The 13,355-nt window shown below is 45.6% G+C and overlaps 1 protein-coding gene across 1 annotated transcript; it reads left to right on the top strand.

The window, feature by feature from the left end:
- Positions 1–5,319: 5,319 nt before the first annotated feature.
- Positions 5,320–6,093, top strand: LOC311105397 (claudin-8-like; the record flags this gene model as incomplete). Its single annotated transcript, XM_084147543.1, has 1 exon — positions 5,320–6,093. The coding sequence occupies one exon, from the start codon at positions 5,320–5,322 to the stop codon at positions 6,091–6,093; it is 774 nt and encodes a 257-aa protein (XP_084003669.1).
- Between the last annotated feature and the right edge of the window lie 7,262 nt (positions 6,094–13,355).

Below are 13,355 nucleotides of genomic sequence, written 5' to 3'. Positions count from 1 at the left end.
GTCTCATCAGACCATATGACCTTCTCCCATTCCTCCTCTGGATCATCCAGATGGTCATTGGAAAACTTCAGACGGGCCTGGACATGCGCTGGCTTGAGCAGGGGGACCTTGCGTGCGCTGCAGGATTTTAATCCATGACGGTGTGGTGCGTTACTAATGGTTTTCTTTGAGACTGTGGTCCCAGCTCTCTTCAGGTCATTGACCAGGTCCTGCCGTGTAGTTCTGGGCTGATCCCTCACCTTCGTCATGATCATTGATGCCCCACGAGGTGAGATCTTGCATGGAGCCCCAAACCGAGGGTGATTGACCGTCATCTTGAACTTCTTCCATTTTCTAATAATTGCGCCAACAGTTGTTGCCTTCTCACCAAGCTGCTTGCCTATTGTCCTGTAGCCCATCCCAGCCTTGTGCAGGTCTACAATTTTATCCCTGATGTCCTTACACAGCTCTCTGGTTTTGGCCATTGTGGAGAGGTTGGAGTCTGTTTGATTGAGTGTGTGGACAGGTGTCTTTTATACAGGTAACGAGTTCAAACAGGTGCAGTTAATACAGGTAATGAGTGGAGAACAGGAGGGCTTCTTAAAGAAAAACTAACAGGTCTGTGAGAGCCGGAATTCTTACTGGTTGGTAGGTGATCAAATACTTATGTCATGCAATAAAATGCAAATGTATTACTTAAAAATCATACAATGTGATTTTCTGGATTTTTGTTTTAGATTCCGTCTCTCACAGTTGAAGTGTACCTATGATAAAAATTACAGACCTCTACATGCTTTGTAAGTAGGAAAACCTGCAAAATCGGCAGTGTATCAAATACTTGTTCTCCCCACTGTACACCTGTTTCCTTTTAGTGTTAATTATGTCTCCTATAAGTTTCTCGTTTTGTTAGTTGTGTGTTGTGTGTAATTGTTCCGCCTGTCTTTTGGTGCTGCTCGTTTTTGCTATTTGTATGTTCAGGACAGTCGCACTGTATTTCGTGCGCTATAGTATTTAGGTGTTTTACGCACTGCTGCGTAATCATTCGCCTCCTGATTAGTTGAGGCCCAGTGTTATTATTTTTTCGTTTAGTAAAGTCTGTGTCCTGCGTTTGACTCCTACACCACATCCACATCAGCCGTTCTGACAGTCCTGGGCTCTCTATAATTCTAACCCAATGTTCCGGCTACCCAAGAGGATAAGCCGGTGTTACAGAGGCAAGAGAAGGGGGATCCTGGTGAAATTAAGGCGAAGGGAAAACCGGCCACCTCTTCCCTCCATTCTCCTGGCTAATGTACTGTCACTTGATAATAAGATGGATGACCTCTGATCGCGGATTTGCTACCAAAGGGACTCTCGGAACTGCAATATTGTCTTTGCTTTTCAGAAACATGGCTCTCGGACAAGATACCCCCCCACGGCTATCCAACTCGATGGATTCTCCATTCACCGGGCGGACAGGACAGTGGAGTCGGGGAAACCGAGGGGGGGAGGGGTTTGCCTCTTCACCAACTCCAACTGGTGTGCTAATTCCAGCGCGGTGGAAGTGTCTACCCACTGCTCACCCGTCTTGGAATACCTGATGGTCAAATGCAGACCCTTCTACCTCCCGAGGGAGTTTTCAGCTGTTATCGTGACTGCTGTAGACATTCCACCACAAGACAATAAATAGAACAAGCTGGTACTTAACGAACTGTACGAGGCTATAAACAAGCAGGAAAACTTAACGAACTGTACGAGGCTATAAACAAGCAGGAAACCTTAACGAACTGTACGAGGCTATAAACAAGCAGGAAACCTTAACGAACTGTACGAGGCTATAAACATCCAGAGGCTGCTTTTTTGGTTGCCTGTGATTTTAATTCTGCGTCATTAAGTCACGTGACGCCCAACTTCCATCAACACGTCTCCAATCAATCTTCTACCCACAAGCCCCTCCCTCAAAGCAGATCATGACTCCGTACTGTAACAGGAAGTACCCGTGACTCTCTCCGTTGAGAAATGGTCACCAATGGACTGCTTTGCTAGCGCTGATGGGAATATGTTTCGAGACTCCGCTGATAACACCGACGAGCTAACCACCTCCGTCACCGGCTTCGTTAGGAAAAGCATCGGCGACGTTGTCCCCACGGTGATGGTTTGCTGCTTCCCCAATAAAAAGCCCTGGGTTAACACCGAAGTTGGCGCTAAACTAAAGAGCAGAGCTACCACACAGAGAGCTATCGTAGACAACCCTGATGCTACGGCCGAAGACAGGATCAAGTACAAGAAGTCCCGCTATGACCTCTGCAGAGTCATCAAATGGGCAAAAGGACAATATAGGAATCAGGTGGAATCATATTACACAGGCTCCAACGCCCGCCGGGGGCTACAGTCCATTACGAAGTCGCAAAGAAGGTGCGACAGTGCCTCTTCTCCCGCTCAGGAGGTCTGAAAAAGTTTGGCATGGGCCCTCAAATCCTCAAAAAGTTCTACAGCTGTACCACTGAGAGCATATTGACCGGCTGCATCACTGCTTGGTATGGCAACAGCACCGCCCTCTATCGCATGGCGCTACAGAGGGTGGTGCGGACAGACCAGAACCTCACTGGGGCCGAGCTCCATGTCATCCAGGACCTCTGTATCAGGCGGTGTGAAATGAAGGCCTGGAGAATCGTCAAAGACTCCAACCACCCAAGCCATGGACTATTTTCTCTGCTGCCGCACGGCAGGCGGTACCGGTGCATCACGTCTGACACCAACAGGCTCTAGAACAGCTTCTACCCCCAAGACATAAGACTGATAAATAGACAAAATAATAAACAAAATAGCTACACAGACGATCTGAGTTATACCTTGTATCTTCGTATTGGTGGGGGTGTATAAGGACACACTCACAAGGCCCTACACACTCACACACACTGTCACTCCAACACACACTCACTCACACATAATATACACACCCGCGCACCCACTCACATACAAGCTGATGCTACTCTGTTTATCGTATATATATTCTGTTGCCTAGTAACCTTACCCCTATACATATCTACCTCCATCACTCCAGTATCCCTGTCCCCTTACCCCTATACATATCTACCTCCATCACTCCAGTATCCCTGTCTCCTTACCCCTATACATATCTACCTCCATCACTCCAGTATCCCTGTCCCCTTACCCCTATACATATCTACCTCCATCACTCCAGTATCCCTGTCCCCTTACCCCTATACATATCTACCTCCATCACTCCAGTATCCCTGTTCCCTTACCCCTATACATATCTACCTCCATCACTCCAGTATCCCTGTCCCCTTACCCCTATACATATCTACCTCCATCACTCCAGTATCCCTGTCCCCTTACCCCTATACATATCTACCTCCATCACTCCAGTATCCCTGTCCCCTTACCCCTATACATATCTACCTCCATCACTCCACTATCCCTGTCCCCTTACCCCTATACATATCTACCTCCATCACTCCAGTATCCCTGTCTCCTTACCCCTATACATATCTACCTCCATCACTCCAGTATCCCTGTCTCCTTACCCCTATACATATCTACCTCCATCACTCCAGTATCCCTGTCTCCTTAGCCCTATACATATCTACCTCCATCACTCCAGTATCCCTGTCCCCTTACCCCTATACATATCTACCTCCATCACTCCAGTATCCCTGTCCCCTTACCCCTATACATATCTACCTCCATCACTCCAGTATCCCTGTCCCCTTACCCCTATACATATCTACCTCCATCACTCCAGTATCCCTGTCCCCTTACCCCTATACATATCTACCTCCATCACTCCAGTATCCCTGTCTCCTTACCCCTATACATATCTACCTCCATCACTCCAGTATCCCTGTCTCCTTACCCCTATACATATCTACCTCCATCACTCCAGTATCCCTGTCTCCTTACCCCTATACATATCTACCTCCATCACTCCAGTATCCCTGTCCCCTTACCCCTATACATATCTACCTCCATCACTCCAGTATCCCTGTCCCCTTACCCCTATACATATCTACCTCCATCACTCCAGTATCCCTGTCTCCTTAACCTATACATATCTACCTCCATCACTCCAGTATCCCTGTCCCCTTACCCCTATACATATCTACCTCCATCACTCCAGTATCCCTGTCTCCTTACCCCTATACATATCTACCTCCATCACTCCAGTATCCCTGTCTCCTTACCCCTATACATATCTACCTCCATCACTCCAGTATCCCTGTCTCCTTACCCCTATACATATCTACCTCCATCACTCCAGTATCCCTGTCCCCTTACCCCTATACATATCTACCTCCATCACTCCAGTATCCCTGCACATGTTACTATGGCATTGGATCTGACTTTTTAAATATTTCCTGTAAATAGTATACTAACTTACTTTGTATATTTCATATTCTTGTTTCTGGTGTGTTTTTTTTCTAGTAATACGTTGTTATTGATTATTGCATTGTTGAGTTTTGAGTTTGCAAGAAAGGCATTTCACTGTACTTGTGCATGTGACATTAAAACTTGAAACGCGCACACACACACACACACACACACACACACACACACACACACACACACACACACACACACACACACACCTCTTTCTCCTCCTATAGCTTCCAGACCTGCTGTTACAATAAAACAACACCTCCTGTAACCAGGGATTCTGTCTCCTAGCAACAGACCAAGTCCCCTCCCATTCACCTGTCCTGACCAGGGGAAGAGAGAGAGGGAGGAGGCTTTACCGGGGGCCTACCTCTCACCAGTACGCCTTTCACCTATCAGCTCCTCTCATCTTCCAAAGGGATGCAAAACCTCTCCGGAGAGGAAGGAGGGAAGCAGCTGCTCACTGTAGTCAGATCCTACTGCGACTTCCCTCAGCCTGTGGACTAGGTGGGTTAGTTAGATCCTACTGCGACTTCCCTCAGCCTGTGGACTAGGTGGGTTAGTTAGATCCTACTGCGACTCCCCTCAGCCTGTGGACTAGGTGGGTTAGTTAGATCCTACTGCGACTCCCCTTAGCCTGTGGACTAGGTGGGTTAGTTAGATCCTACTGCGACTTCCCTCAGCCTGTGGACTAGGTGGGTTAGTTAGATCCTACTGCGACTTCCCTCAGCCTGTGGACTAGGTGGGTTAGTTAGATCCTACTGCGACTCCCCTCAGCCTGTGGACTAGGTGGGTTAGTTAGATCCTACTGCGACTTCCCTCAGCCTGTGGACTAGGTGGGTTAGTTAGATCCTACTGCGACTCCCCTCAGCCTGTGGACTAGGTGGGTTAGTTAGATCCTACTGCTACTCCCCTGTGGACTATTAGGTCTAGGTGGGTTGGGAAGGACAGGGTGAGACTATGGCCAACTCAGCTCTGGAGATCGTTGGCTTGTTGCTGTCTCTCATCGGTCTGATCGGGACTGCTGCCAGCACGGGGATGCCCATGTGGCGCGTGACGGCCTTCATCGGAGAGAACATCATCGTCTTCGAGACGCGCTACGAGGGTCTGTGGATGAACTGCTTCAGACAGGCCAACATCAGGATGCAGTGTAAGGTGTACGACTCCCTCCTGGCTCTGCCTCCAGACCTGCAGGCGGCCAGGGGTCTGATGTGCTGTGCCTTGGCCCTGGGAGGGGTAGGGCTGCTCATCTCTCTCCTGGGGTTACAGTGCACCGCCTGCATCCAGGACAACGACCGGGCCAAACGCACGGTGCTCATCATCGCCGGCAGCATGATCCTCGGGGCCTGCGTCTGCGTCATCATCCCAGTCTCCTGGACGGGTCACGCCATCATCCGTGACTTCTACAACCCCCTGCTGATCGATGCCCAGCGCAGGGAGCTGGGAGAGGCTCTCTACATCGGATGGGTCTCCTCTGCCTTCCTCTTCGCCGGCGGCTGCATGTTCTGCTGCTGTAACATCAAAGAGGATAGAAGGCCAGACAGGTATATGTACTCCAGGAACAGCCCTAGTCAATACACGTCTTACCCCCCTCAGCCACCGTACCAGCCACAGCCTCAACAACTACTGCAGCCCCAGTCTCTAGAGAGGCAGCCGTCCAATCACAGCTACCCCGGCTCCAACCACTACCCCTCCAGGTACCCCTCGGTACGCAGCGCTGAGGCTTACCTCTGAACGTTGAGACTAAGGGAGGGAAAGGGACTGGGTGTGAGGAACTGCAACGGACCTGACTGAGATGTGTTCTTATGGGTTTGAAAGAAGCATTTCATTTGTTTAAAAAAAATTACATTTCAGCTTGAGTAAGATACTAAATGACTTAACTGTGACAAAGAGAGAATTTGGAGGAACACTTAATCGTAAAAAATTATCAAGATGCATTTCAGTTGAGAAAAAAACGTGTCTATTGGATTTGTTTGTAAGAAAGCTGTTTAAATATATTAAATACACTTATAGTCGATGAACTGTGAACTCAGGAGAGGACTTTGAGTGACCCTTAATCCAAATAATTATCCTTTGTTTCAAGTTTTTATATGCTCATATTGTACTTTGTATTGGTGGGGTGCATAAGGACACGTTTTTATAATGACGTCCCTTAAGATGATTTGTGTTAATATATAAATATAATATAAATATTACACACCTTGGTGTTGATGTTGTGGTGTGCGCTGTGCAGTGAATTTAGGTAATTACACATAATAGCATAATATACACATGTAGCTTTTATCATTTTACGTCCCAAATGGCACCCTATTCCCTATATAGTACACTACTTTTGATCAGGGCCCATAGGATTCTGGTCAAAAGTATTGCACTATATTGGGAATAGGGTGCCATTGCTTTTTAAAATGATAAAAGCTACATGTTATGTAACACCTACTGTAACTAAGGGGATATTACAGTGAGGGAAAATAGTATTTGATCCCCTGCTGATTTTGTACGTTTGCCCACTGAAAAAGACATGATCAGTCTATAATTTTAATGTAGGTTTATTTGAACAGTGAGAGACAGAATAACAACAACAAAATCCAGAAAAACGCATGTCAAAAATGTTATAAATTGATTTGCATTTTAATGAGGGAAATAAGTATTTGACCCCTCTGCAAAACATGACTTAGTACTTGGTGGCAAAACCCTTGTTGGCAATCACAGAGGACAGACGTTTCTTGTAGTTGGCCACCAGGTTTGCACACATCTCAGGAGGGATTTTGTCCCACTCCTCTTTGCAGATCTTCTCCAAGTCATTAAGGTTTCGAGGCTGACGTTTGGTAACTCGAACCTTCAGCTCCCTCCACATATTTTCTATGGGATTAAGGTCTGGAGACTGGCTAGGCCACTCCAGGACCTTAATGTGCTTCTTCTTGAGCCTCTCCTTTGTTGCCTTGGTCGTGTGTTTTGGGTCATTGTCATGCTGGAATACCCTCCACGACCCATTTTCAATGCACTGGCTGAGGGAAGGAGGTTCTCACCCAAGATTTGACAGTACATGGCCCCGTCCATCGTCCCTTTGATGCTGTGAAGTTGTCCTGTCCCCTTAGCAGAAAAACACCCCCAAAGCATAATGTTTCCACCTCCATGTTTGACGGTGGGGATGGTGTTCTTGGGGTCATAGGCAGCATTTCTCCTCCTCCAAACACGGCGAGTTGAGTTGATGCCAAAGAGCTCGATCATTGCAACTCCACAAGGTGAGATCTTGCATGGAGCCCCAGGCCGAGGGAGATTGACAAGTCTTTTGTGTTTCATCCATTTGTGAATAATCGCACCAACTGTTGTCACCTTCTCACCAAGCTGCTTGGCGATGGTCTTGTAGCCCATTCAAGCCTTGTGTAGGTCTACAATATTGTCCCTGACATCCTTGGAGAGCTTTTTGGTCTTGGCCATGGTGGAGAGTTTGGAATCTGTTTGATTGATTGCTTCTGTGGACAGGTGTCTTTTATACAGGTAACAAGCTGAGATTAGGAGCACTCCCTTTAAGAGTGTGCTCCTAATCTCAGCTTGTTACCTGTACAAAAGACGTCTGGGAGCCAGAAATCTTTCTGATTGAGAGGGGGTCAAATACTTATTTCCCTCATTAAAATGCAAATCAATTTATAAAAATTTTTGTCATCCGTTTTTCTTGATTTTTTTGTTGTTATTCTGTCTCTCACTGTTCAAATAAACCTACATTAAAATTATAGACTGATAATTTCTTTGTCAGTGGGCAAACGTACAAAATCAGCAGGGGATCAAATACTTTTTTCCCCTCACTGTATATGTAATAACCTAAATTCACTGCACAGAGCACACAACAACATCAACACCAATATATATATTCACACAAATAATCTTAAGGGACGTGATAGAATAATTATTCATGACTAATTATTACACCCTGAAATTGTGTGAAATGTGTTAGAATGTGTGAGTGTAGGACCAGTAAAGATGATGACATTGTGTTACTATTTAGCAATGTGAGTAAGAGTTAGGCCAGACAACAAAGGACAAGGAGAACTGTCTCCAGGCAACTGAGAAACCAAGGTAACTGAGGAATTTAGGGAGGAGAGAAACTGTTAGGCTTGGAAAAGAGTATGAAATATGGTGCAGGATATTATGAGGACGGCGATAACTAAGGAATGCAGCCTATGATAAGAACGTGTGTGTGTGTGTGTGTGTGTATGTGTGTGTGTGTGTGTGTGTGTGTGTGACCTGATGTTCAGGAGGAGAGCAGAGGAAAACATGAGCTAAACCCAGGTACAGTGGAAAAATACAGCCGCCTACAGAGGGGTGGGATTATTGTATGACGTGTGTGTATAAAAGATGGACTCTGAAATTGTGATAACAGAATTCTCAATGAATAAAGATCCCTGACTATTGCAACTGGGAGCTCTGTCCGTTTCTTGATCCAAAAGCCTTACAACCTTTTGGGAGACGCACAGAGACACTGAAATAGTTAGTTAATAAATTATCTTAACAGGACGTCATTATAAAAACGTGTCCTTATGCACCCCACCAATACAAAGTACAATATGAGCATATAGAAACTTGAAACAAAGGATAGTTATTTGGATTAAGGGTCACTCAAAGTCCTCTCCTGAGTTCACTGTAACTAAGGGGATATTATGTGTAATTACCTGAATTCACTGCAAAAAAAAATCTTATTTTCACCCCTAAAGTATCTGTTTGGACAAAAGCATCTCCCGTTGTAAGATATGTAGCTGACTGTGTGCTGTAAATAGACATATGCTGTTGTGTTTTGAAGAGGAGCAGCACAGAGCTGGTTTTGTTCCATTGGCCACCATCATTACACTATTCTCTGGGGCCTTTGTTGACATTCTAACTCCATTGGCCACCATCATTCGACTACTCCCTGGGTCCTGTGTACCTTGGGAGGTACCTGAAACACCACTAGGGTGGAACAGAGCACGTGACTTCAAAACAAAACAGAGCAGAACAGAAACAACTAGAATGGGGTCAGGATTTGCAAGTCACTTTGGATAAAGTAAACAAAGTAATCTTAAGTCAAAAGTTGTTTAATTTCAATTAAAATTGAGATTAGTCTTTCAGCTTCTGGAATATAAACAGGCTTTTGCTGAATTATTATTATTGATGTTTCATCATGTATATAAAAGGGAATACCCTTCTGAAGCAATTTAAGACTTTTGTTTGATTTACACATTGCCGATTTAAATGAGACAATGATAACCTCATGTAGTCCTCCTGTCTTATTATTACAATAGAGAGACTGGTGGAACATAAGAACAGATGTGTTGTGTTGAAACCTTTCTTCGCAGCTTTCTGTTTCACTGTGAAGTGAAAACTACAGAGTGGTGGTGAGATAAATAGCCTGTAGTCTCCCTAACAACGTTCCAGCCTGTAGTCTCCCTAACAACGTTCCAGCCTGTAGTCTCCCTAACAACGTTCCAGCCTGTAGTCTCCCTAACAACGTTCCAGCCTGTAGTCTCCCTAACAACATTCCAGCCTGTAGTCTCCCTAACAACGTTCCAGCCTGTAGTCTCCCTAACAACGTTCCAGCCTGTAGTCTCCCTAACAACGTTCCAGCCTGTAGTCTCCCTAACAACGTTCCAGCCTGTAGTCTCCCTAACAACGTTCCAGCCTGTAGTCTCCCTAACAACGTTCCAGCCTGTAGTCTCCCTAACAACGTTCCAGCCTGTAGTCTCCCTAACAACGTTCCAGCCTGTAGTCTCCCTAACAACGTTCCAGCCTGTAGTCTCCCTAACAACGTTCCAGCATAGCTACAGGAAACTGTTCAGCTGCCACAGATAAAGGGGAAGGGGGTTAGTTAACAGTATATTTGGCTCTGCTAAAGCTCTGCAAATATGGTTGAATGCCCCCCAAAAAAAAACGGTTGTGCAAACATTTTTGTGCAGACAAACTCTGCACAAAACCGCATCTGTCGAATCACAGCTGTTGTGTGAAATGTTTTGTGTGAACTGAAGCCATTTTGTCCTTGTGGTCTCATAATACCATCGGTATGTCTGCAGTACAAGTGACGGCAGGCGCAATATGTTGAAATCGCTCTGCCAATACCTGGCACCTCCACTTCTAATCAGCCTCGTATGCTGCTTTTGTAACCAAGTGGGAGGTGAAATTGACCAGTTATGAAGTCGTAAATACCAGTTGGATGCTTTCACGTTGTTTGAACTCGTTGAGAAACGCTGAATGGCTAATGGGCAAAAGACTGTGTAAACTACAAGTACAGCTATCAGGCTTGTAAACGAACTATAGTGTTCAAAAACACGTATTAATAGATTGCTTTTTATAATGAATTTTTCTGTCGCATTTAACTGCCGAAAAATCTGTTATCGAGGTCATTTCCTTAGGAAGTGATGTCAGAGGTCACCATGTGGGAGAAGTGGGTGCTCAGGAGGATAGAGGAGTTTCCTACTAGTAATTACCAGTTGGAGGGCCGTTCAAGTGGGTTTTTCCCAATCCTATGTGGTAAATTCCCATTTCCCACTCAGCATTAAAAGGCTATCTGGAATGCACCAAGAAATAGGGGTAGATAGAGGGTCCCCTTCTTCACATCTCAACCATAATGGCTTCTACAGCATGGGCAGCACCATAATGGCTTCTACAGCATGGGCAGCACCATAATGGCTTCTACAGCATGGGCAGCACCATAATGGCTTCTACAGCATGGGCAGCACCATTGAGGGCTTCTACAGCATGGGCAGCACCATAATGGCTTCTACAGCATGGGCAGCACCATAATGGCTTCTACAGCATGGGCAGCACCATTGAGGGCTTCTACAGCATGGGCAGCACCATAATGGCTTCTACAGCATGGGCAGCACCATTGAGGGCTGTCTTCATTTGAAAGTTTTCTTCTACTGCTGAGTCATTGGCCTCCCGAGTGGCGCAGTGGTCTAAGGCGCTGCATCGCAGTGCTAGCTGTGCCACTAGAGATCCTGGTTCGAATCCAGGCTCTGTCGTAGCCGGCCGTGACCGGGAGACCCATGGGGCGGCGCATAATTGGCCCTGCGTCGTCCAGGGTAGGGGAGGGAATGGCCGGCAGGGATGTAGCTCAGTTGGTAGAGCATGATAGAGTTGTGGGTTCAATTCCCACGGGGGACCAGTATGAAAAATAAAATTATGTATGCACTCACTAACTGTAAGTCGCTCTGGATAAGAGCGTCTGCTAGATGACTAAAATGTAAACAAACAAGGGCTGTTGATGGTTAACTGTGTCTGTTAGCTCCCGAAATAAATGTTACCCATCATCGGTTATAGGTTAATTTGCATAAAGAAATGGAATTAAATAGTCAAATATGTATTTCTGTTAGTTCGCTATGTGTCTCCACAGTGTTATCTGTCACCCAGCATACACGGCCTAGTTAGAGCGGAATGTCGCGCAGCGAGAGCTCGCGGAGTGAAACATGTGTTCTTATACTGTAAACCCAGTCATTGTGAAAACAGAGTTTTGATGGCCGCTATTAAAAAGAGGAGGATCCTAGCTTTCCCACTGCTCCTATCTTTATTTCTCAAATCCTAATATTAAGCAAACTGCACCGCCTTACAAACTGGAGTAGCCTAGCTGACGTGGCTAAATAAAGAACCAAGTCCTTCATTCGCCATTCAAGTGCCTACAGTAGGCTACCAGACAGACAGAAGAGAAGGTCTGTTGTAACGTTGTTACTCGAATGGCGAATGAAGGACGTGGTTCAATACAGTAGTTACAGCCGTTAGAATCTTTAAGGAGATTTTAGAACATCATCATGTCGCCATGCCTCCCGAGTGGCGCAGTGGTCTAAGGCACTGCATTGCGGTGCTAGCTGTGCCACTAGAGATCCTGGTTCCGTCGTAGCCGGCCGTGACCGGGAGACCCATGGGGCGGCGCACAATTGGCCCAGCGTCGTCCAGGGTAGGGGAGGGAATGGCCGGCAGCGAGGTAGCTCAGGATGGAGCTCAGTTGGTAGAGCATGGCGTTTACAACGCCAGGGTTGTGGGTTCGATTCCCACGGGGGGCCAGTATGAAAAATATAATTAATGTATGCACTCACTAACTGTAAGTCGTCTGCTAAATGACTAAAATGTAAATGTAAGGCCTATTGTAACGTTGTCGCACGAATGGCGAATGAAGGACGTGGTTCAATACAGTAGTTACCTGCTCAACAATATAAAGTAGATGCTTTTTCCATTTGGAACCGGTAGGTTCGCTTGACCTTATTCATGGTTTCCGTGTAAAGGTGGTGGAATTATGTCAAGGTCAGAATACAGTGTATCTGTAGACACACCTCCGCCACACCTTCATTTATTCAATCTCCACCCAAAAGGAATAACAGCAGGTGAATAGCATGCTTAAGTTGAGGGTCAGAATACGTGTAGAGAGAAAAGTGCATAAAAATGGAATTACGTTGCATTTATGCAGCTTAACTCAGGTCTGAATTGGGGCCTAAAAGTCTAAGTTAGGGGGTTCTACTAATCTACATATGGAATTGTTTTAAGATGATCATACCAAAGATAATTTAGATATTTGATTTAGAATTTTAGGAACCATTTAGGAATAAAAAATATATATTTCATGAAACATTGAATTTGGCCTTACTGCTATTAGCCCATAGAAACGCATTGAATAACAGATGCATACAGGGGAAAAACAGATAGTGAAAAATCAAAATCAAAAGGAAGTTTGTTGTGAAGTGCCTGTCCTATATCTGAGAGATACTGTATAAGAAAGATCAGGATAAAAATGTTTTTACCCATATTTAACCCCTTTTTATAAGCACTAAACTACCTCCATATACACTTCCATAAAACATGTTTCAACTATAGTACCGGGCTACCTTCAGACAGGTCTTGTGAGGCTTGTGGCTGTCCTAGAGCAAAACAACCGACATGTTCGTGAGAGTCTCACCTTTCCACAGAGGGGTCATATTAGTATGTAACCCAAACTGTTCGGACGCTACAGACAGAAATTGGCAGATCGGCGGTATCGACTT

Source organism: Coregonus lavaretus (assembly GCF_964263955.1).
Source record: "Coregonus lavaretus genome assembly, chromosome: 30".
NCBI lineage: Eukaryota > Metazoa > Chordata > Actinopteri > Salmoniformes > Salmonidae > Coregonus > Coregonus lavaretus.
The sequence above is the reverse complement of the archived record's forward strand: the minus strand, read 5'-3'. Positions and strand labels throughout refer to the sequence as shown.